At 47.4% G+C, this 21,827-nt stretch overlaps 4 protein-coding genes across 5 annotated transcripts; 2 read left to right on the top strand and 2 right to left on the bottom strand.

Moving 5' to 3' along the window:
- The first annotated feature begins 5,086 nt into the window (after positions 1-5,086).
- UBXN1 (UBX domain protein 1) lies at positions 5,087-7,785 on the top strand. Of its 2 annotated transcripts, XM_006875018.1 has the most exons (9): positions 5,087-5,221; positions 5,364-5,417; positions 5,508-5,617; positions 5,704-5,770; positions 6,210-6,401; positions 6,493-6,544; positions 6,655-6,771; positions 7,281-7,473; positions 7,643-7,785. In XM_006875018.1, exons 1-9 carry the CDS (start codon positions 5,163-5,165, stop codon positions 7,690-7,692), a joined length of 894 nt encoding a protein of 297 aa, XP_006875080.1. In that variant the 5' UTR covers positions 5,087-5,162; the 3' UTR covers positions 7,693-7,785. The 2 variants fall into 2 exon arrangements, with proteins under 2 accessions (XP_006875080.1, XP_006875081.1); XM_006875019.1 differs by lacking the exons at positions 5,508-5,617; positions 5,704-5,770 and having other exon boundaries at positions 5,163-5,221.
- A 5,096-nt stretch (positions 7,786-12,881) lies between these two features.
- On the bottom strand, positions 12,882-13,248 carry LOC102827105 (chromosome unknown open reading frame, human C11orf83). Its single transcript, XM_006875058.1, has 2 exons — positions 13,129-13,248; positions 12,882-13,037 (listed from the first exon to the last, which is right to left on the bottom strand). Exons 1-2 carry the CDS (start codon positions 13,246-13,248, stop codon positions 12,882-12,884), a joined length of 276 nt encoding a protein of 91 aa, XP_006875120.1.
- A 2,339-nt stretch (positions 13,249-15,587) lies between these two features.
- On the bottom strand, positions 15,588-16,362 carry METTL12 (methyltransferase like 12). Its single transcript, XM_006875057.1, has 2 exons — positions 16,338-16,362; positions 15,588-16,243 (listed from the first exon to the last, which is right to left on the bottom strand). Exons 1-2 carry the CDS (start codon positions 16,360-16,362, stop codon positions 15,588-15,590), a joined length of 681 nt encoding a protein of 226 aa, XP_006875119.1.
- A 664-nt stretch (positions 16,363-17,026) lies between these two features.
- Positions 17,027-20,232, top strand: LOC102841190. Its single transcript, XM_006875017.1, has 4 exons — positions 17,027-17,065; positions 17,242-17,366; positions 19,903-20,000; positions 20,085-20,232. Exons 1-4 carry the CDS (start codon positions 17,027-17,029, stop codon positions 20,189-20,191), a joined length of 369 nt encoding a protein of 122 aa, XP_006875079.1. The 3' UTR covers positions 20,192-20,232.
- Positions 20,233-21,827: the final 1,595 nt, after the last annotated feature.

The following is a 21,827-nucleotide window of genomic DNA, read 5'->3' as shown; positions in this document are numbered from 1 at the left end:
GAGAAAAAGAGGAAGACCTCCAACGAGATGGATCGGCCAGGTGGCATCATTGATGGACTCGGGGGTGGCAGCGGTGGTGAGGTTGGCCCAGGATATAACATTGTTTCGCTCTGCTGTGCATGGGGTCGCTATGAGTCGGTTCCGACTCGATGGCACCTGACAACAACAACAACAACAATATATATATTTCACTGGGTTTGCTTTTCTAGAAAACCCAACCTAAGACGTGGTACCAAGAGAGTAGGGTTCTAGAGAAACAAGACCACAAGGATGAGTTTTCTAAATTGGTTCTCAAGTGTGACTAATTTCAAAAGGCACTGATATAAGACAGAGGCATGTCTGACCTCTACTTCATAGGAATCAGACTTGGGCTGATTTTGAGTTTGACTCTTTCTCTCTTTTGAAGTCTGAGGAGGTCAGACACAACCCTCACATGGTTTTTGCAGTTGGCATCAGTAGCAAGATTTAGTGCAATTCAGTGCTCCAGACTCATGGAAGGATGTGGTTTTATAAGAGAAAGATTGAAGGGGCCTGGGATAAAATATTTCAGCTGAGGGGAGAGCAGCTTCTGGAGTTGATGTCAGGCTGGTTAAACAGGATGGCTGATGGGACCAGGGCCTACTGGCTCCACCCTGCCAGAGGCCCCAGGCCTTGTGCATATGAATGGGATTAGTCTAAGGGTGGAGAAGGAAAGCTTGAACTTGAGTGTTTTTTAAAGGTTTATGTGTTGACTGCCTTGTGGCTATTGATTTCTCCTGCCTTTTATTGTAAAATAGGCACACGTGTGATAGAAATGACTCTTGGTAATTATGATTGCAGAGAACTTATAAGCCCACTTTCAGCCTATACTGGTCATGATTTGCTAAAAGGGAAGTAAAAATTGCTCCAGAAAGAAATGGGCTTTTTGCTTTAAGCCTTTGTATGTGTGGGGCCTTAGGTGGAATCCTGATCTCCACCCAGGACCTTCAGAGTTGGGACACTTGCATTTGAAAAGGCATGCAGACCAACTCAAAACTGCTGGGAGAAAAGAAGGTTTATGATTGAAAGAAAGCTGAGAAAAAAAGTGTACTGTTTCAGAAAAGCTGTTTGCCTCAGAGACATCAAGGCCAGAAAAGTCTGTGCTCATCAAAGAAAATCCCCTTCTCAGACTGAAAGTTAAAGGGAACAAGTGAACCGTATGCTCACAGGTGACCATCTGGGTCTACTTGTGAGTGGAATTTGGGGCAATGCAGCAATGAAGATGAGGACTGATTTTGGACCTATTCTATTAGCACCTATTGACCTTGAGATGAGGGAAGAGGATGGGTTGGCTGGTCAGAAGTTTAGGCAGTTTTGTGAACGCTTGAGCCCACGGGTACTGACCTAACCCCTTGGGGGCTAGGATTGAAAGTGAAGGGACCAACTGATCTGAAGTTCAGGGAGGTGTGTGTGAACTCCCAAATTTGCATCTGGCACCCATTTGACCTAGATTGGATAGCTAGGGATGAGCTAACCAGAATTGAACTAGATGATGATAAAGATGTTTGATACTGTAAGTGTAAATTGCTACAATTTGTTGGACTGGACTTTTGCTTATGGATGTAGTTGCTCAAAATTCCAACTGAAATGGAAGATTCTTCAGCTTATGCTTGTCTTCTCAGTGTATTGGGTCCATAGGCATGAGCAATTTAGACATTAGCTATCAAAAATGGAGGGACTAAAAGGCATGAAGTGGCTGGCTTACAAGCTTCACGGCTGTGTTTAGTTACAGAATGGAGATATGGTTGAATCACCACTGAATAATTTTCCTCTTTTCCAGATGAGTCTAGTGAAAGGGGATGGGGGATAATGCTGATAGGATTTTATTATTTCAATTGTAAGTAATTGTTAATAGGATTTATTGTGATTGTCGAAATTATAATTGTAGAAGAAGTGTAACTAAAAAAAAGTGTGTGGGGCAGGGAGTAGTTAATTTTTCATTTCAAGAACAGATGATCCCAGGACCATCAAGAAAGAAGAGAATGAGGGGAGCATGGGAGTCCTGCCAGGAAAAGTGATGACAGCAGAGACAGTGGCAGAAGCCACGGCCTTGAGAGACAGAGCAGCTGTGGACTCCAGGCCCATGGACTGAGAAAGGCTGTGTGTCTGCCTGTGGGCAGGAAGCTGGCTTGCAGAATGTGCCCTTTGGCCATTTAAGTGAATGTAAGTTTTTGTTTTGTTTGTATGTATGCATCAAATATTTTTGCTTTATTAATTTGTGATTAATGGTACCAGTAAGTTTTTGGTTGTACGTGTTTTAGTTACATCATGTAAGTTGCAAGTATGACTTTACAATGGTCTTTATTTAGAGATTATGCACATAGTCTATAGGTGTCAAGTTGACAAGAGTGAACTGTAATAGTTAGGGTTCTGTATCAACTCACTAGGCCAGGATTCTCATGATTTAGGAGTTAAGATGTGCTTATTCCCCTGGTGATAAAACCTAATACAGGTATAGTTAACTCGATGATGAGTGGCTTTAAGCATCTGATCAATTAAAGGGATGCTTCCTTGGGGGTGTGGACTGCTCCCAATATAATGGACATGTGGTAAAGGTTCTTTTTCTGTCTTCCACTGGGGACCTGGGACTCTACAACTGTAAGACATTTCCTTGATAATAAAGTTGTTTATAGATATGTATACACACATATATGTTTCACTGGTTTTGATTCTCTAGGAAACCCAGCCTAAGACAACGGTGTTGGAGAAGTATATTAAAAGTACCACAGACTGCCAGAGAACAAACAAATCACTTGGAAGTGCACCCAGAAGCTCCTTAGAAGCTAATATAGTGAGACTTCATCTCTCATACTTTGGACATGTTATCCAAAGGGACCAGTCCCTGAAGAAAGACATCATGTTTGGTAAAGTGGAGGGTCAGTGAAAAAGAGGAAGACCCCTAATCAGGTGGATTGGCACACTGGCAGCAACAATTGGTTCAAACATAACAAGGATTGTGAGAACAGCACAGGACTGGACAGTGTTTTGCCCTGTTGTGTAGCGGGTTAATATGAGTTGGAACTAACTTGATGGCACTTAACAACAACAGCCCACTCATCAATCATACTTTGATGAGTAGTGACTGGGGTCTTAAAAGCTCTTGAGTGGCCATGTAAGGTGCAATTATGGACTTGCCCTATCCGGACAAAAAACAACAACAATGAATGATAAAAGTTAAAAACACAAGGAGATTATTAGTCCAATAGTCTAATGGACTACACCAACATCAGTCTCAAAGACCCTGAGATCAGAAGAACTAGATGGTGCCCTGCTACCACTACCAACTGCTTTGAAAGGAATCACATTAGAAGGTCCTAGATAGAGTTGGAGAAACATGTAGAACAAAACTCAAAATCATAAAAGCGGTGGTGTTTTTTTTTTAATGGCTTACTAGTTGGATAGAGACTAGTGGGTCCCTTAGTCACCCTTTACGTCTGTAAATGAACTAACTCCCATGACTCAATTTTCAGCCAAACAATATAGTTCTATAAGGAACCAATGTGTTATTAGAATAATCAACTATTTGAGATCAAAAGGGCAGCATTTACCCAAGGTCAAAATTCAGAAGGGTTAGGAAGGAAGGAGGAATAGAAACAGGAAACTCAGGGAGGAAGTGGAATAAGTGATGCTTCATTGAGGGGATCACAGTCAATGACAGAACAAAATGTGTACGAATTGTTGAATGGATAACTGGTGATCTGTTCTGTAAACCTTCTATCAATTTACAATAAAAAATTTTTTTAAATGAATTGAGAAAAACACATACTTCTAAAAAAAAGAATTATCCACCTTCTGGGAAGAAAATGAGCCCCTTAGTTGAAGGCACTAAAAACACAACAGCACTGGCAACAGTAGGCTCCTGTTTACCAAGGATTATGAAGATGCCACAGAACTCTGCAGCTCTTTGTTCTGTTGTATGAGGCTGCCATGAGTCCTAAGTGGATTGATAGCAACTACACAACCTTTAGGGAGCGCGGTGGATCCATAAGATAAGCACTGGACTGAGTACCACAAGTTTCTGGGTTCGACCCTGTCAACCTCTCTGCAGGAGAAAGATGAGACTTTCTGCTCCCTAGAAGACTTAAAGCCCAGGAAAGCCTGAACTCACTCTATGACAACCTAGGTATTGGTGGTGGGCAAAGCAACTTACAATGACTACACAGCAGGGGTAAAAATGTGCAATGGAGTAAATACAAGAGCTGGGGGTACAGAAGGGTGGTTCAAAGCAGGTTTCCCCTTAGAAAGGACTTTTAATGAAGTCCAGGGAAGAAAGAAGGAAAGCCTTCCAGAGGTGCAAATGTAATAAAAACCAACATTTTCAAAATACTGTCTTGTTAGGTAACCTAACATAAAGAGGGGTCAGGAGGAGGACAAATCACACCATCATGTGAGTTGTGTTCTGGGTGTCTGGAGTGTCCTGCAAAAATGTTAATCAGATGTTGTGCTTTGCAAAGATCCCTCCTGCTGCTGGGTGGAGGATGGCTCAATTATTCCCCGGAGAGGATTTGTGGGTCAAAGACTAAGCACATTTCTATGGCTCCCCGTAAGGCACTGCCAAGTAACTTTTCCTGCTCATTGAGCTCAGCGGCCAGATTTCTTGTCATTTCTAAGAAGGGCGTGGTGTTAAGTGCCATTGAGTCAGTTCTAACTCATGGAGACTCTATATTCGGGTTTCCAACAAACAGCTGGTAAGTTTGAACCACCAACCTCGCAGTCCGCTGCTTACACTACAGCGCCACACCAAGAAAGGTGAAGCAGCGTTAAATCCCCAAACTGGCCTCATTCCTCCTACGGGTTTCAAGACCGCACCCCCTCCCTTCTCCCCGCCTCCTCCCGGCATCACCCAAGGGACGTCCAGTCCGCTCCCCATTCCTGCAGCCCCACCAGGCACGTGCTTTCTGTCTCTTGGCAGCACCCGTCCATGGCTGCTCCCACGTGACCCAAACAGTTTCGGGCACTTCCGCCTCGCCTCGGCTTTCTTCTAGTCGGTGTCCACGGCGGGTCCAGAACCGGCTGGGTGAGCCAGTGGCTAGCCTGGGGCGTCGGGAGCGGCATCGCGTGCAGACCTGGGTCGCCCGCGCTGACCTGTCCCCGTCCTCTTTCTCGTCCTTTCAGGTCCCCGCAGAGGCGGCGGTGGCGGCACCATGTCGGAGCTGACTGCCTTGGAAAGTCTCATCGAGATGGGCTTCCCCAGGGGACGCGCGTAAGGGAGTCCCTGTACCCCTGGTCCACGGGGGAGACACGGATCCGCCCTGTCTTTTACCCTCCCTCGACCTCAGGTGCTGCGCCCCAGCCTGCCCAGCACTATGGTTCTTAGGCGCCATTCACGGTGTTTTCGCCCCCAGGGAGAAGGCTCTGACCCTTACGGGGAACCAGGGCATCGAGGCCGCTATGGACTGGTGAGTGCTCAAAATAGGGGGCCAGCGGCTGTGGACTGCTGGGAGGGCGCAGCCTCAACGCTTACTTCACCCCGGACTTTCCCTTGCCAGGCTGATGGAGCACGAAGACGACCCTGATGTGGACGAACCTCTAGCGACGACTCCCCTTGGAAATGTCCTGGGACAGGAACCCACGTCTTCGGAGCAAAGTGACGCTGAAGGTCCTGGCTGGAGGACGTGGTGTGATTGTTCAGGGGCCCCTGGGGAGGATCTGAGGTGGGTTATAATGTTGGTGACTTGTTTGTAGGACCCGGGTCTACTGTGGAAGAAAAACCCGGTTTGAGTGAAGAGGAAAGACAAGAGCAGACTAAAAGGTACAGTTAGGAACAGTTTCACACTTGGAGGGGTTATGTTTCGCCTCTTATCCCATACACAAGTCTGGTCGAAGAACTTTGAATTTTTCCATCCCTTTCTATCTTGTTTTGTTGGCAAGTTTCCTCTTTTGCTTCTTTCATCTATTATGAAGTTATTGTTAAGTGACATCCAGTCGGTTCTGATTCATAGCGAACCTGTGTAGGGTTTTGGAGGAACAGCTGGTGAGCTTGAACCGCCGACCTTGAGTTTCAAACTGACCTTGAGGTCGAGCGTTTATCTCATGGCGCCACACCAGGACCTTGTAGTCCAGCCCATTAATCCACTGCGCACAGCGGGACTCCATCTTGGGTAGACGGGCCCTGATTTTGTTTCACAAGTCCGTTGTTACAAACTCATATTTCCGCACCGTGTCCATTTTCTTTCCTTACTGTAATACAGGATGATGGAGCTGGTGGCACAGAAGCAACGGGAGCGAGAAGAGAGAGAGGAGCGTGAGGCGTTGGAACGGGAACGGCAGCGCAGGAGACAGGGGCAGGAGTTGTCCGCAGCTCGACAGCGGCTACAGGAAGATGAAATGCGCAGAGCTGCTGAGGAGCGCAGGAGGGAAAAGGCTGAAGAGTTAGCAGCCAGGTCTGGGTGATGGGGATGTGGGATTAGAGACCTGAAAGGACTCAAAATTTGCTTTGTCATTGTCTGACCTTTCTTCCTTTCTGCCTTCCAGACAGAGGGTTCGAGAAAAGATTGAAAGAGATAAAGCGGAGAGAGCCAAGAAGGTAGGTGATTGGGTCCCTTTTTCATGCCTCAGAGGGAAGGATGGGCTTATCCTTGAGTGACCTGTTTCTCCTGAGGGGTGAGTGCCTGAAACTTTGACTTTGTCCTGTAGTACGGTGGCCCTGTGGGTTCTCAACCGACCCCTTCAGCAACAGAGCCAGGTCCTGTTCCCTCCTCTCCCAGCCAGGAACCTCCCACCAAGAGGGAATATGACCAGTGTCGCATCCAGGTACAGATTCTGCTTCCTGTCTTACTCCTGGAACCCCATCCTTGGCCTGTTAGGCACCCAGCTCCAAGTTCTTTTCAGTTATGTTACTTTGCCAACTCTCTTCCTTCTTTGTAAATGACATTTGAAATCCTACCTCCTCTACTCTGCTCTGAGGAGAGAGATCGCATTTCACTACCTTGGCTTTATATAAATCTATACCTCCCTCTTACTCAGCAGTTCCTTTTACTTGTTCACAATGTTCTTCATTTGGTTTATTATCTGTTTTGAGTAATGTGTCCACATATGTTTTATATAATCTTGCCTTTGTCTTGATCAGATTGTGAGGGAGCCGGAGTCTTTTTTTTTTTAACTTTTAGTGAGGTGGAGAACATAAGTGATTAGATGCTTTAAATAGTAATCGTGTTGGTTCAGTTTCTCCAGAAGTTGGGGCCAGCTTTAGCCTTGCTTTTCCATACTTGGGCCCTGTACTGTTTTATCCCACAACACTGCACCCCTTCCTTGCTCTCTAGGTCAGGCTGCCGGATGGGACTTCACTGACCCAGACATTCCGGGCCAGGGAACAGCTGGCTGCTGTGAGACTCTATGTGGAGCTCCACCGTGGGGAGGAACCTGGAGGAGACCAAGACCCCGTGCAGTTGCTCAGTGGCTTCCCCCGACGGGCCTTCTCAGAGGCTGACATGGAACGGCCTCTGCAGGAACTGGGTATGCCATGTGGGACCAGAAAGGAGTGCTTATGGGTGTTGGGGGGTGGGGGAGCATACTTGGCAATGAAGGGATTCACTGAGAGGAGACTTTGGAGGTGGAGTGAGGCCAGGAAGTTTGGGGCAAAGAACAACCATCCTCATGGCTCAAGCCTATTTTCCATTGCCAGGACTCGTGCCTTCTGCTGTCCTCATCGTGGCCAAGAAATGTCCCAGTTGAGGGGCCTCTACCCCATCCCCCACCTCTGACCTTTTCATCTTTGATAAGCACTGACACCCCCATCCTAATAAATAGACTTTCTGAGTTCTGTACGGGCTTGATTCCTTTCTGAATGGCTGGCTGTGCAAAATGGCGGCAGAGGACGGAGCTCAAGGGAAGCCATCTGGAGAGACCCCGAGGTTGAGGTGCTGAAGGTAGGGAGTACATTGGATGATACCTTATGTACAACTTTAAAATCCAGATTCTGTTGCTTACTAGTCACGTGCCTTGAATTCTTTTAAGTCTAGTTTCTTATTTAAGAAAATGGGGATAATAGTACCTGTTTTGAGGGTTGTTGTGAGGATTAAATAATCCTGATAATAAGGTGATTTAGCAGTGTGCCAACTACCGGTTACTAAAAGGTTAACTGCGTGGTTTGAGTGAAAGTTTACAGATCACATTAGTTTTCCACTCAGTTCCTTCCCATTTTGATTAGTGATGAAGTACAGTCCTCCCAATGGAACAACACACTTTCCATTTCTCCTTGCAGTTACCAGTCCATTGGTCCTTCTTTCTTAACTCCTTCCTGCCTTCTGAGCTTTATCCCTGGGTAAATACCACTCTTTCATCTCATATAATTGGTTGGTCTAGGAAATGTGTGCCTCCTTGATGTTATTTTTTCACCTTATTGGCCTATTGTTTGGCTGAGAGTTGAGCCACACTGCGAAGTTGTTTGAACTGCAAGGTTGGTGGTTCAAGTTCACCAGATGGTCACCCTGTGGTCACTATGGGTCGGAATCGACTTGATGGCACTTAACAACAACAAAGACCGTTTTAAACATCCCTGTGGGTCGCTATGGGTTGGATCTGACTTGACGAAGGCACTTCACAGCAATCACAAATGACCATAGGGAGTCCTGGTGTGCTGTGGGTTAATGCACGGGATTGTGAGGTCAGAGGCTCAAGCTCACCAGCCGCTCCTCAGAAACCCTCCCTATCCAGGGTCACCATGAGTCAGAACAGACTCCGCAGCACCTGACGGCAGGAAGGACCAGAGTCTTGGGGAGTTCACCTGTCGCTTTCAGACCATTAAGTCAGTCTGGTCTTCATGACTTGGAGTTTTTCTTCCCCTCTATATTAGTGGTCCTGGGGTGGTGCTGTAGGATAAGCATTTGACTGCTAATTACAAGGTCTGTGGTTCAAACTCACCAGCCACTTGGAAAGCCAGTAGGGTCACTGTGAATCAGAACCGACTCTAGAAAGCTCTTAGCAACATACTAGTGGCACTCAGACACCATCTAGTTCTGGTTTCAAGATCATGGAGGCCTGGGGTTCATGCAGTTCATTAGTCCTTTGGACTAACTGTTTCCACACATCTAATGTCTTTGATTTTCTTCACTGTGCTTTGCACGTCAGATGTTTTTGTTTTTTTAAATGGCCTCCCCACAAACGTCCAGAGGATCATCAGGGTGATCTTTGCAAGCACATCTCTCCTGCTCTAATAAAAGTAACAAGTCACAACCCCACCGGTGCTTTCCTAATAATAGTGCCCAAAATTACCAAGTGCATCATACAAGCGGGCTTCCAAAAAGTTCATGAAAAAGTGGAATTAAAAGAATAGGATTTTCCCACAAACTTTGACGCCTCCTCAAGTGTATTAATTGATATTTGAAGGCACTTAAAGTGTAAGGAGCTCTGGTAGCATAGTGGTTACGAATCAGGCTGCAAACCTTAAGGTCAGCAGTTTGAAACTACCAGCCGCTCTGCGGGAAAAAGATGAGGCTTTCTGCTCCCGTAAAGATTTACAGCCTTGGAAACCTTGTACAGGGTCGCTATGGATCGGAACTGACTCGAAGGCACTTAACAACAAATCACGGTATAAGTCTAAGTCTCCCATTTGCAAGATGATGCCAAAGCACACGACTTGCCCAAGGTGACATAGCTAGCAAGCTGTAGAATCTGGACACAGGCCTGGGAAGCTGCTGACGTCAGGGCTCAGGTTCTGACCACACTCCTCCAAGGTGGCCCCTCTTGATGCTCTATCAGACAGCTGTTGACCCCTTGCCTCTACTTCCCAGCCACCCTGGAAAGACCATACAAGTATATTAGGCTTACAGCTCTACCACCTAGCAGCTGGATTTACCTCAGAGCTAGCAAGCTTCATTTAGTAATCTCACTCTAACAAAAGCAGTCTTTTCCAACTGGAATCTTGCTTGAAATCACAGGATATAAAATAACCCAGAGGGGTGGCTCTGTTGACTTGGGTGTGGGACTTGGGGCCTCACTGCTTTATCAGTGGCACCTCCAACAGAGCCTATGGATTCACAGAGACAGGAAACTTAAAACCTTCAGGAGAAAAAAACCCCACAAAACTAAAGACACTGCGTTTATTCAGAGCTTGCACTGTGCCAGGCACTACACTTAAAATTACATTTCTAAGTTAACTTTTATAGTAATAGTTGCCAAAACACCATCTTTTGTAAAGCAGAACTGATGCTCAGAGAGTTTTTGTAATTTGCAGGAGTTGAACCAAGATCTGACTCAAAAAATAAAAAAAGCATGTACCTTTCACTATTTCATAGCTAGTCAACCTCTCTAGCTTCACCAGAGGTAGAGAAAACAGTCTGTCAGCAGTTTGTCATACTGTGGTGACCTGCGTGTTGAAGCTATGCCACCAGTACTTTAAATACCAGCAGGGTCACCCATGGTAGGACAGGTTTCAGCTGTGCTTTCAGAATAAGACAGACTAGGAAGAAGGCGAGGTGGACTTCGGAATGTTTAGCCATTGAAAACCTTATGAATAGCAGTAGAACACTGTTAGATAGCACCAGAATATTGAATATTGAAACATAATGAATAGCACCAAAATATTATGAGGTATAAAGCCATAAAATGAGCCCCGCATATTGGAAGTCACTCAAAATACAACTGGGGAAGAGCTGCCTCCTCAAAGAGTTGATCATGATGACAAGATTGAAGTAAAGCTTTGAGAACCTTCATTTGCTGATGGGGCACAATTCAAAATGAAGAGAAACAGCTGTAAACACCCATTAAAAATCAGGACATGTAACAGACAAAGCATGAATCTAGAATTATTGGAAGTTGTAAAAATTGAAATGGAATGCATAAACATCAATATCCTAGGTATGAGTTGAAAAGGACTGATGTTAGCAGTTTTGAATCTGACAATCACATGGGTTACTATGCCGGGAATGACAAATGGAAGAGGAATGGTGTCGCATTCATCATCAAAAAGAACATTTTAAATCCATCTTGAAGTATAATGCTGTCTGATAGTATAATATTCATATGCCTATAAGGAAGACCAATTAATAACCACTATTATTCAAATTTATCTGCCAACCACTAAAGCCAGTGATAATGAAATTGAATACTACCAACTTCTTCATTCTGAAATTGATCAAACATGTAATCAGACTGTATTGGTAATTACTGGTGATTGGAATGCAAAGGTTGGAAACGAAGAACAATTATTAGTTGGAAAACATGGTCAGTCGTGGTGATAAGAAACAATGCTGGAAATCGAACGATAGAAATTTGCAAGACCAATGACATTCATTGCAAATACCATTTTTCAACAACATAATAGACGACTATACACTCGGACCTCACCAGGTGGAATACACACACATCAAGTACATCTGTGGAAAGGGACATTGCAAAAGCTCCGAAACAAGGTCAGGGGCAGATTGTGGAACAGACCATCCATTGCAGGCTGAAGCTGAAGATAAAACAAGTCCACAACAGCCAAAATATGATCTTGAACATATCCCACCTTAATTTTGAGATCATCTCAAGAACAGATTTGATGCACTAGACACTAATGAAGGAAAATCAGAAGAATTGTGTGATAGTACCAAGAAGATCCTAGAGGAAGTAAGATAATTAAGAAGACAAAAAAGAAGGAAAAATCCCCCAAAATGGATGCCAGAAGATGCTCTGAAACTTGCTTTCCAGAGTAGAGATGATAATGTAAATGGAAGACACAAGGAGGTAAACTAACTGAGCAGGAAATTCCAAAATGCAGCTCTTAGAGAAGGCAAAGTCAGATATTATACTGAAATGTACAAAGACCTGGAGTTGGAAAACCAAAAGGGATGAATATACGCAGCATTTTTCTAGCTGAAAGAACTGAGGAAAAAATTCAGTATTGCAAGTAGAGGCTTGCATTCAGTATTGCAAGTTGAGGCTGGAATTTTTTCCTGAAGTTCTAGAAGGCACCAAACAACAAGAGTAAACAGAGCAAATAACCAGAGGGCATCATGGAACAGGGAATGTGCTCTCCAACCTCACTCACAGGGCTGGAGAAACCCAGAGAGCCTTTAAGGCACAAGATTTTCCTGCGTGGTTCAGATTTCAAGAGTGACTGGATTATCCGTAGTTCTCCACGCAGTTTTATGAGTCAGGCTGCTAACCTTAAAGTCAGCAGTTCTAAACTACCAGCTGTTTTGCTAGAGAAAGAGGAGGCTTTCTGCTCCCGTGAAGATTTACAGCCTCGGAAACCCTAGGCAGGGTCGCTGTGAGTTGGAACCGACTCCACGGCACTTAACCACCACCAAGCTTATTGGAAAGCAGCTCTGGTAGCGTAGTGGTTACGAATCGAGCTGGGAACCGCAGGGTCAGCAGTTTGAAACTACCAGCTGTTCCGCGGGAGAAAGAGGCTTTCTGCTCCCCCATAAAGATTTATCAGCCTCGGAAATCCTGTACAGGGTCGCTATGAGTCGGGACCGACTGCACTCCACGGCACAAAACAACAAGTTTATTGGACAGGAGTCGCCTGCGTGGGGGCGGGGCAGGTGGGAACCTTAATGTCTCTTTGGACAGAGGCATAGGCCCCCACGCTACTTAGGCATTTGGAGGTGTCGGACTAAAAGGGTGCACTCTCTAGATGGTGTAACGTGATTTATTAATTTCATTTCGCCACATACGCCCCGAACTCCATCCCAGCCCGCTGTACAATCAGTGCAGGGTTGCAGGACAAGGTGCTTGTCCAGGGGAATCTCCTGGGACCCCGGAAAGGCCAGGGCGCGGCATCCCGAGTCTGACTCCTCGCCGGGCCACAGTGAGCAAGTGGTAGAGCCTGGACACACACCTGGCAAGAGCCTGACTAGGGGTCAGGCTCCGGCCACCATACTCTTTCATAATGACCCCGAGCGTAGGTACCAGATTCCACTGGGGCAAATCCGGGTTTATGTCGACCTCCCGCCGCCGCCACTGCCGTCCATCCAGTTCTTCCTCCAGGCCACATTCTCTTGAGTGGCTGCTGCCTCCTGTAGTGTCGCCAGCAGCAGCTCCTTGGTTTTGGCAGCCTCTGTCCTGCGCCGCGGGTCCTGCTCCGGCATCTCCTGCGGGCAGGGAAGGAGGTTCGAGGTCTCAGCCCCCAACTAGGAGCTCGAAGCCCGCCTGCCCCACTTCGGGACTCCCAGTTGCTCCCACCTTGAGCATCGACTGTATCTTTTCCTCTCCCGGGGTCACGAGGACAAAGAGCGCGGAGCCCACACCAGCTCCTACGCCCAGCACTGCGCCCACGATCAGCGCCTTCCGCAAGACCTCCATGATGGACCGCGCGACCAGCGAGGCCGCCTGGCGGTCTTCCCGTAGCCTGAGCAGACCACTGTCGACCCGCTGCGCAGGCTTTGTTATTGTTGTTAAGTGCCGTGGAGTTGCTTCCGATTCATAGCGACCCTTTATAGGGTTCCGGAAGAGTGTCTGGCTGGTTTGAACCGCCGACCTAATCGACCTTGTTGTCGAATTCTTATCCTACAGCGCCACAGCAGGCTAGAGAGGCCCATCACGGAAACCATAGAGGAGGAGCGGGCTAGAGAGGGCCTGAGCCTAGAAACGTCTGACATCTAGTGTGTCTGAGTAGAGGAAGCTGAGTGAGTCAAGTGTTACCATACTTTAAAAGAAAGTATAGACACAACCGGCGGGACGCAAGGGGAGGTGCGTGTCCCCATGGTTGCAGTCTGTTTTACCTTTATCCAGTATTCAGCCCTGAGAAATCTCCCAATCAATGTAAGAGGGCTCTGCCCTTTAGTTTCCTGTAGTTACGTGTGCTTACAGCACAGAGCAGTCATCAAATAGATACACATCATTCCATTGACAGTATCTCTACCTCCCTTTCCAGTCCTCCCCCCCCCCCCACTTTCTTCAACTTTAGACTGGAGCTCAAAATCAATTGTTCTTGATAGGGGAAAAACCCCACTGCCCCTGAGTTGATTCCGACTTAGGACTCTGTAGGACAGGTTTTCCAATGCAGTAAATCTTTATAGAAGTGGACTGACATCTCTCCCAAGCTGCTGGTGGGTTCGTACTGCTAACCTTTCTGTTAGCAGCCCAGGAGCTTTAACCACTGCGCCATCGGGGCCCACGGATAGGCAAAAGGGTATAGTTTTATATATTATATATATATTTTTTTTTCCACAAGCAAGGATTACATTTTTCAACATGGTACATTCTTGTCTTTGGATTAAAAATATATACATTTGAAAGCATATAAACTCCTTTTCCTCTTTTTTGGATTTTATGCAATATACCAAACTAAGTTTAGAGTAGACGATTCCAAGTTGCGTGACTCTGGAAAAGGACCTTAACTTTTGTGATTTGGTTTCTGCACCTAAAAATGAGGGGAATAATAGTTCTTAACTCAGTTTTAGAATAGTTTATTTGTAAAGCATTTAAAACAAATAGAAACATCTTGTAAGTGTTCCTTAACAGTATGCCAAGTTGGTAGACCCAATATAGAGTCAGATATTCTAAATCCATTGCCCAAAGTGAAGTGCTTCGGTGTCCCTTCTGCTCCAGGGAGTGAGTAGCAATAAATCTCTGGCTCCACCTCTTGGCCACTGTCCCCTCTCATAGTTAAGTGTTGTCCACTTGGTTCCAACTTATACCTATGGTTCAATCCAACCTTATGGCTGAGTGCTTATCCTACAGCGCCACACCAGGACTCCTGTGTCTTAGCAGGTCATCCTCCTCTCCTCAGAAGTGATTAAGGGGCCAGACACCAAAACAGATTAAAGAAGCTGTCTGGGAATTGACCTACCTACAATCTAAGACCACCACCTTGTCCCTTGTGCTGGGAACAGTGAGGAGGATGGGCATTGATTGGTCTAGAGATGAGGTTCTTCCAGGAATCCAAGTAGCCCCAGGCTGACCAACCTTCTCAGTAAGGACATAGGGGAGATTGCAGGGCTGAAGGACACCAAGGTGCTGTGGGGAGCTCCAATGGTTCCAGGAGCTACTCCTGCTCACTAATGGAGAGGCTGCGGCCTTCCAGGTGAAGATTATTGTGAGCTGGGTGTTCTGGGAAATGAGCTGTCCCTGCAATCAACAGTGCCAGGCACCTTAGATGTTCTACAAACATAAAGAAGACATTGTAATTCCCTTAACTTCACTTTGTAGAAGAGTAAACTGGAAGTCCTGATGGGGTGCTGTAGGATAAGCACTGGACCACGAGGTGGAGATGGGTAGTTCAAATGCACCAGCTGCTCTTCAGAAACCCTATACAGGGTCACTTAAATGAAACAATACCTGCACCCAGCTACTCAACATGGAAGTCTGGAACCAAACCCTCACTTTCCAGCCATCTATCTCAACAGAAACACCAGGGTGAGGATGGAAGTCACTTCTGACTTATGGTGGTTATGTGCTGTGGAGTCAGTTCCGACTCATAGCGACCCTGTACAGGGTTTCCAAGGCTGTAAATCCTTCTGGGAGCAGAAAGATATGTCTCCTGTGGAACAGCTGGTAGTTTCAAACTGCTGGCCTTGCGGTTCACAGCCCTAATCTGTAACCACTACGCCCTGTATAGGTGTGTTTTAAGCACTGACCCTGTAATCCAGCACATTAACCAGCAGTGCCACACCAGGACTCTGGGGTAAGGACTAATGCCTTTAATGAGAGCTTTGAACCAAGTAAGCAAAGTAAGTAAGCCCTCTCAAAGGACCTAGCTCCTGCACAGTCACCGTACTGCCCGGGGACCCTTGTTCCAAACAGGGTAGCCGCACATCAGGGTCTTCATCAGAGAACTGAATAAGGGTCCCCCGAGGGCCCAGGACTCTCAGGCACTCAGACAGCAGCTGGTAGGCCCCAGGCAGACCACCCCGGGCAACAGCATCCCAGGTACCCTTGTCCAGTACCAGCTGAAAGGAGCTAGAGGGAGCCACTGGTTGCAGGTTCTGGGCATCAGCTTGCTTGAAGCGTAGGCAGGAGGCCGGGTGTGCAGGGCGCAGAGGGGGTTGGCCTTGACCCCCCTCTAGGAGGCTGTTCATGTGCGCCACAGCCACAGGAGAAAAGTCTACCCCCAGGACATCCACAGGGTGTGGGCACTTGGTAAAAAGACCTGTGCACAGGCTGGAGGTCCCACAGCCCACGTCTAGCACCCGTAGTGGACAGGCAGCCTGTGCTTCCTGCAGTAGTGGCAAAAGAAGACCCTGAATTTCTTCGTAGCCAAAGAACCAGTCGAAGGTGGGGACACTGCCCAGACGAGGCTGTGCATGGAGCCGATCCCAGAGGCGGCGATCGGCCAGGCAGCTTCCAGCCAGGGAACCTGTTGACACGGGTGAAGGGTAGCTGTCACCCGACGTACCAATTCTCATCACTGCCAAACTTCCGGGCCCTCCCACTGTGTACGCCCTCCCTACCCAAGGTGCGGCGCAGCGCTGCCATCCCGAGATGCCGGCAAGGTCAGCCAGGGACCTTCAGCGAAATGCAGCCCGCCAGAGAGGAGCCAAGGGTGGGGCACTGGGGAGGGTCTGACGTCCAAGGGAAAATCTGCAAATTCCGGGTCGTGGAAGAACGCAGACACAGACCAAGTATGGCGCCAACAATCTTTATTGGTGGCAATGAAAAGGCAAGACAAGCGTGGATACGACAGTTCCTGCTTCTGGGGCAGCGTTCATGGCCTGAAATCAAAGGAGAAGACATGAGTACCCCGGAGGGGCGCCTCTGTTCTTCTCTATTCCTCGGAGTCTCTTGTCCCGGCGTTTGAGGATAGAACCGGCAGACGGGAAACCGCCGGCACCGAAGACATGACGCCGAGGGGACCGGAGTCCTTTCCCTCTGCCTCCGTACATAACGGGGTCCGGAACCACGCACCCGAAGCCCGCCAAGAAAAGGAGGGTCCACAAGCCCCACCAAGGTCCCGCCGAAGCCCACACTTACCAAGTCGTCCCGCCGGAAAGGCCGTACAGCCTGCCGAGAATCTTTATATAACCCTGGAGACCCGCCCCCGAGCTGCGATTGGCCGTAGGAGGGCAGAGGGCGTGGGTCCGCCGCGCCGACACAGCTGGGAACGGAAACGCTGACTCGGAGCAGGCGTGGCGGCGTAACCATGGGGGCTCCCGGCGGGAAGATCAACCGGCCTCGGACGGTGACTGCGTGGAGTCCCGGACCCTTTTTCCCCCAGCGTTCTCGGCCCCGACTGCCCTTCCCTCCGGCAGTCGTCCAAGGGTTCCCCTTCGCTGGCCCAAGACGGGATTAAAGGGGGCGGGTGTCCGAGGTCGCGCTGCGCTGCCTCGGACTGATTCGCACCTTCTCGCCCCTCAGGAGCTGAAAAAGAAACTGTTCAAGCGGCGGCGAGTGTTGACCCGGGAGCGGCGACAGAAGCACCGGGTGGTCGGGGCTGTGGTGGACGAAGGGCTGACCACGCGGCACCACCTCAAGAAGCGGGCGTGAGTGGCATCCCCTGCCCCCTGACGCTCCCGTCCCCGCCTTCCCTGCACACGCAATGTTTATGCGAGGGACGTTTGTCGGGCGGTTTGTGCAAACACTCTGCTTGTGTTAAGTGCCTTGAGTCAGTTCCGACTCATAGCGACCCTGTGTAGGGTTTTGGAGTAGTGGCTGGTGGGTTTGAACCGCTCACCTGTGGTTAGCAGTCCAGTGCTTATCCTGCAGCGCCACAACCAGGATTCCCACACTCTGCTAACGTCTTACAATACGGTTCCTTTGAGTCCTGAACCCTATGGAGCATCCAAGGAAAACTCGATTTTCCACCCTCCCAGTAACAAGGTGCACTAACATAGACTTTTATAAATAAACTTACTTTATAGAGAAGCATATATATATAAGGGGGTGTTGTTGTTAAGGGTCCTCAAGTCAGTTCCCACTCATAGAGACCTTGTGTAGGATTTCCAAGGAGCAGCAGGTGGGCTTGAACTGTTGACCTTGCGATTAGCAGTCCAGTGCTTACCTTGCAGCACCACCCTAGGACTCCATAACGAGGTGTACTGTTAGTTAGTTTGCATACAAGCTTCAAGACTCCCAAAGTCTCGGGAAGCATTCCCATCCATGAATTTGTGTCCTTTCATTGGCGTTCTTCATTATAAGTATTTACAGTCACTCTGTAGGGTAAGTACTGGAGTGCCAACCACAAGTTTGGAGGTTTGAGCCCACTAGCTGCTAAGCAATAGAAAGAATAGACTGTCCCTGTAAAGATTTACAGTCTCATAGGGTGGCTATGGAGTTCTGGTGTGGCACCATAGGATAAGCACTTGACTTCAAGGTCTGTTTGAACGTCAAGGTCGGGAGCTCAAGCTCACCAGCCACTCTGCTTTTGGCTCCCATAAAGATGGACACTCTTGGAAACCATATACAGGGTCGCTCGAGTCAGAACTGACTCATTGGCAGTGAAGGCGAATGAGACTGTATCCTGAACTTGAACATGGTTTATTTAACCCTCACTGGACTGCAAACCACAAGGTTGGCAGTGAGAGCCTACCAGCTGTTCTGCAGGAGACAGATAAGGCTTTCTGCTCCGCAGATTTAAAAGCCTTGGGAATCCTATATTGTTACGTGTCATGGAGTCGGTTCCGACTCATAGTGACCCTGCACCGGGTTTCCGAGGCTATAAATCTTTATGGGAGCAGAAAGCCTCATATTTCTCCCATGGAACAGCTGGTAGTTTCAAACTGCTGACCCTGAGGTTAGCAGCCCGATTTGTAACCACTATGCTACCAGAGCTCCTTGGAAACCCTATATAGGGTACTGACTCGACGGCACGCAGCAACAACTTTAACCTTAAGGTATTTGTTCTTATTAATATCATTATCTATGTTTAGTCTAAGTGCCATAGAAGCTTTGAAGCAGGAGAGCCCAGGTTTCCAAACAGTTTTGTGATTTGAATCTGAAGACCTTTGCTATAGCCATAACCATTGGTGTGGTCTCGTAGGTGGTTGTTAAGTGCCTTCCAGTGGGTTCCAACTCATTGATTCTTTATAGGGTTTCCATGGAGTAGCTAGTGGGTTTGAACTGCTGACCTTGTGGTTAGCAGTCTAGTACTTATCCTCCAGTACCACATGAGGACTCCTCCTAGGTTTCCTCAATTTAATTTGAATTTCTTTGCTGCTACCTGCCCTTTGAAGTCCTGGTGTGGCCTTGTGGGTTAATGCACTAAACTGCAAAGCCAGCTTGAACTTTTGAACTGCAAGGTCGGCAGTTCAAGCTCACCAGCCACTCATTTGGAAACCCTATATAGGGTTGCTGTGGGCCGAAACTAACTCGACAACTCTTAACAAAAACAACCTACCCTTCAGAATCCCTGGGTAATACAAATGAGTAAACTTGACTATTAAGTTAGGTAGGTAGTTCAAATCCACTTCGAGGCAGCTGAGAATAAAGGTGTGGTGGTCTTTCTATTTCTAGATGACATACTCCAGAACCTTATTGAGTTACATTGTGGGAATTGCTGTCACTATTGAACCAAAATCTGTATAAATTGTTGAATCGAAAACCGACTAGCTCTGTAATCTTTCATCCAAATTGCCAAAAAAAAAAAAATTTTTTTTTAAGGTAGCAAAAAGAGTGGCTTGGGATACCTTTGAGAGCTGATGACATACATTCTGTGTAGTTGTATCACTAAGATCTTACTGAAAGTCACCAGTATTATTTTTAAACCATAGTTGGGAAAAAAATGAAAGCCCAGTGAAAAATGTGAATGATGACAGGAAAGGAAATGAACAACAAAACTCTATGGAGTGTAGTGGGGAGTGTGGCGGCTCGCTCTGTAGGGTAACCGCTGGACAGCTAACCACAAGGTCTACGGTTTGAGTCCACCAGCTGCGTTCTGCTCCCGTGGATTTACAGCCTTAGAAACCCGATACACAGAAGCTATGAGTTGAAACCAACTTGATGGGCACTTAAGAACAACACACGTGGGCTCATCATGAATGGAATTGATTTGATGGCAACTGGTTGGGCTTCTGGCTTCAGGTCCAGTGCACGTGCCAACATTACTCTGTCAGGGAAGAAGCGCAGAAAACTCCTCCAGCAAATCCGGCTTGCCCAGAAGGAAAAGGCAGCCATGGAAGGTGAGGCTAGAGCAGGGAGCTGGGATGGGTGGGGAGCCTGCATCCATTGGGGCTCTTTAATGCTTCCTGTTTCCTTTTGCTTAGTGGAAGCCCCTCCAAAGCTATCCAAGACCAGTGAGCCACAGCCCAAACGCCGAAAGACAAAAGCCCCCCAGGATGTCGACATGGAAGACCTGGAAGACAAGAGCTAGCTCGCTCACCTCTTCTATCACAAGTTTTCCACTGGTGCCAGGACTTTGGAGAAGGCACGCTCTCCCTTCCCCCTCCCCAGGTTCCTCTTCCACACTGGTGCCCTCCTAGGGGGCGTGTTGGGAGAGGACAGGATAGAGAAGAAAGGCTGGGACGGGAGTTTACCAGCAGCATTTCTACTTGTAATAAAGTCTCGAGTCTGACAGGTGTGTGTGAGTACATGCAGGAATGGGGGTGGGCACTGAAAGGGCGTGAGTGTGCCAGCAGGATCCACAGAGCTTGTTTGAGCAAAGTCAACAAAAAGCCAGCCTCTGGTGGCCCTGTTTCCCTAGTTGATGACACTCTCAACTTTCCAGTCCTAATAAAAATGTAAGTTACTGTGAGAATGAGAGGAAGTAAGAGATCTGAGATTGCTTACTCCATGGTCTCTGCCACGCCACTGTGATGTGCGGTAGAATCGATTTGATGCACGTGATACACATGATATAGTTATTGGTGATTTGTTTTTATTTTGTTTTTTAATTCTTCAACATCTGGCAGAAAATCTCCAGAAAGTGCTCATTTCCTTCCTCAGGTGGAATGAAGGTGTATTGTTTGAATAGCGCTAGCGGAATCAGTCTGACTTCAAGCGGGCGTGATGAAGATCAGTCCAAAGCTGACTCCTAAGAGGAGATAAACAAACCTCCACTTTCCAACCTTTTTACCAATTCTGATGCAAACTGTTCTTGGCACCTCAGCTGAGTTCAGTAATCCATTGTAATGGCTGAATGGTTTCGTCAGGACATAATGGGACAACTTGGAATCAGATCCGGAAGCATGTAGATAAAACCTGAAAGCCTTCTCCAAAGTGGAGAGCACATCCCTCCTTCAGGGCAGAAGAGTTCTCTCCGCTCCTCACAACCATGACCCTCTCAGCCACGCAGGCCTTGTCTCCATGTCCTCTGCCTTTCGCCTCCCTGCCATTCCACTGCAAACGGACCCTGCTGATAGCCATAGCAGGAGCTTTGTCCAGTTCACTTAGCTGCACCCCTAGAAGCAGGGCCCCTCTGGGCTTCTCTGTTTTTAGTGTTACAGCTCTTGACCAGTATTAATAACCTGAGGAGGTTCTTTGCCTTCTCTCTTCTTTCTGATTCTTCTGGCTCTTTCTGCTTCTTTCTGTCTGTAAGACCTCTCTGGGGTTAGCTACATATGCTGTACACACACATACACATAACTCCTTGTTAATTTCAAGTCATGCCTTTCCTCCCCCCCCCCCCCAACTCCAGAGGGCCTACAAACTGACCAATCCTCTCTCATTAGGTCACATACTTTATTTGCATAGTCCAAAGTCACTTCATTTGCATAGTACATTGCAAGGTGCCTACCATTCATAAGGCAGACTGCAGCCCAGGACTAGACAAGAAGTATCAAACCAAATTGTTTATAGCTTGTCAGGAAAAGTTCATCAGCCGCGACTAAAGTAATAAATCCTGCAAGGGAAAAAAACTAGGGCAAAGGTAACTTCTCAGGGTTTAGGGGGAAAATCAAGTGTGTTTTTTCAAAATTAGCCTGCTATGTTTGGTCAATCACTTAACTCATCCCTGATGTGCTGGCCGTAACTGGTTGTCTTGGCAGAGCCAGACTAAATGATACTGCAGT

Source organism: Chrysochloris asiatica, unplaced genomic scaffold (assembly GCF_000296735.1).
Source record: "Chrysochloris asiatica unplaced genomic scaffold, ChrAsi1.0 scaffold00310, whole genome shotgun sequence".
Lineage (NCBI taxonomy): Eukaryota > Metazoa > Chordata > Mammalia > Afrosoricida > Chrysochloridae > Chrysochloris > Chrysochloris asiatica.
The sequence above is the reverse complement of the archived record's forward strand: the minus strand, read 5'-3'. Positions and strand labels throughout refer to the sequence as shown.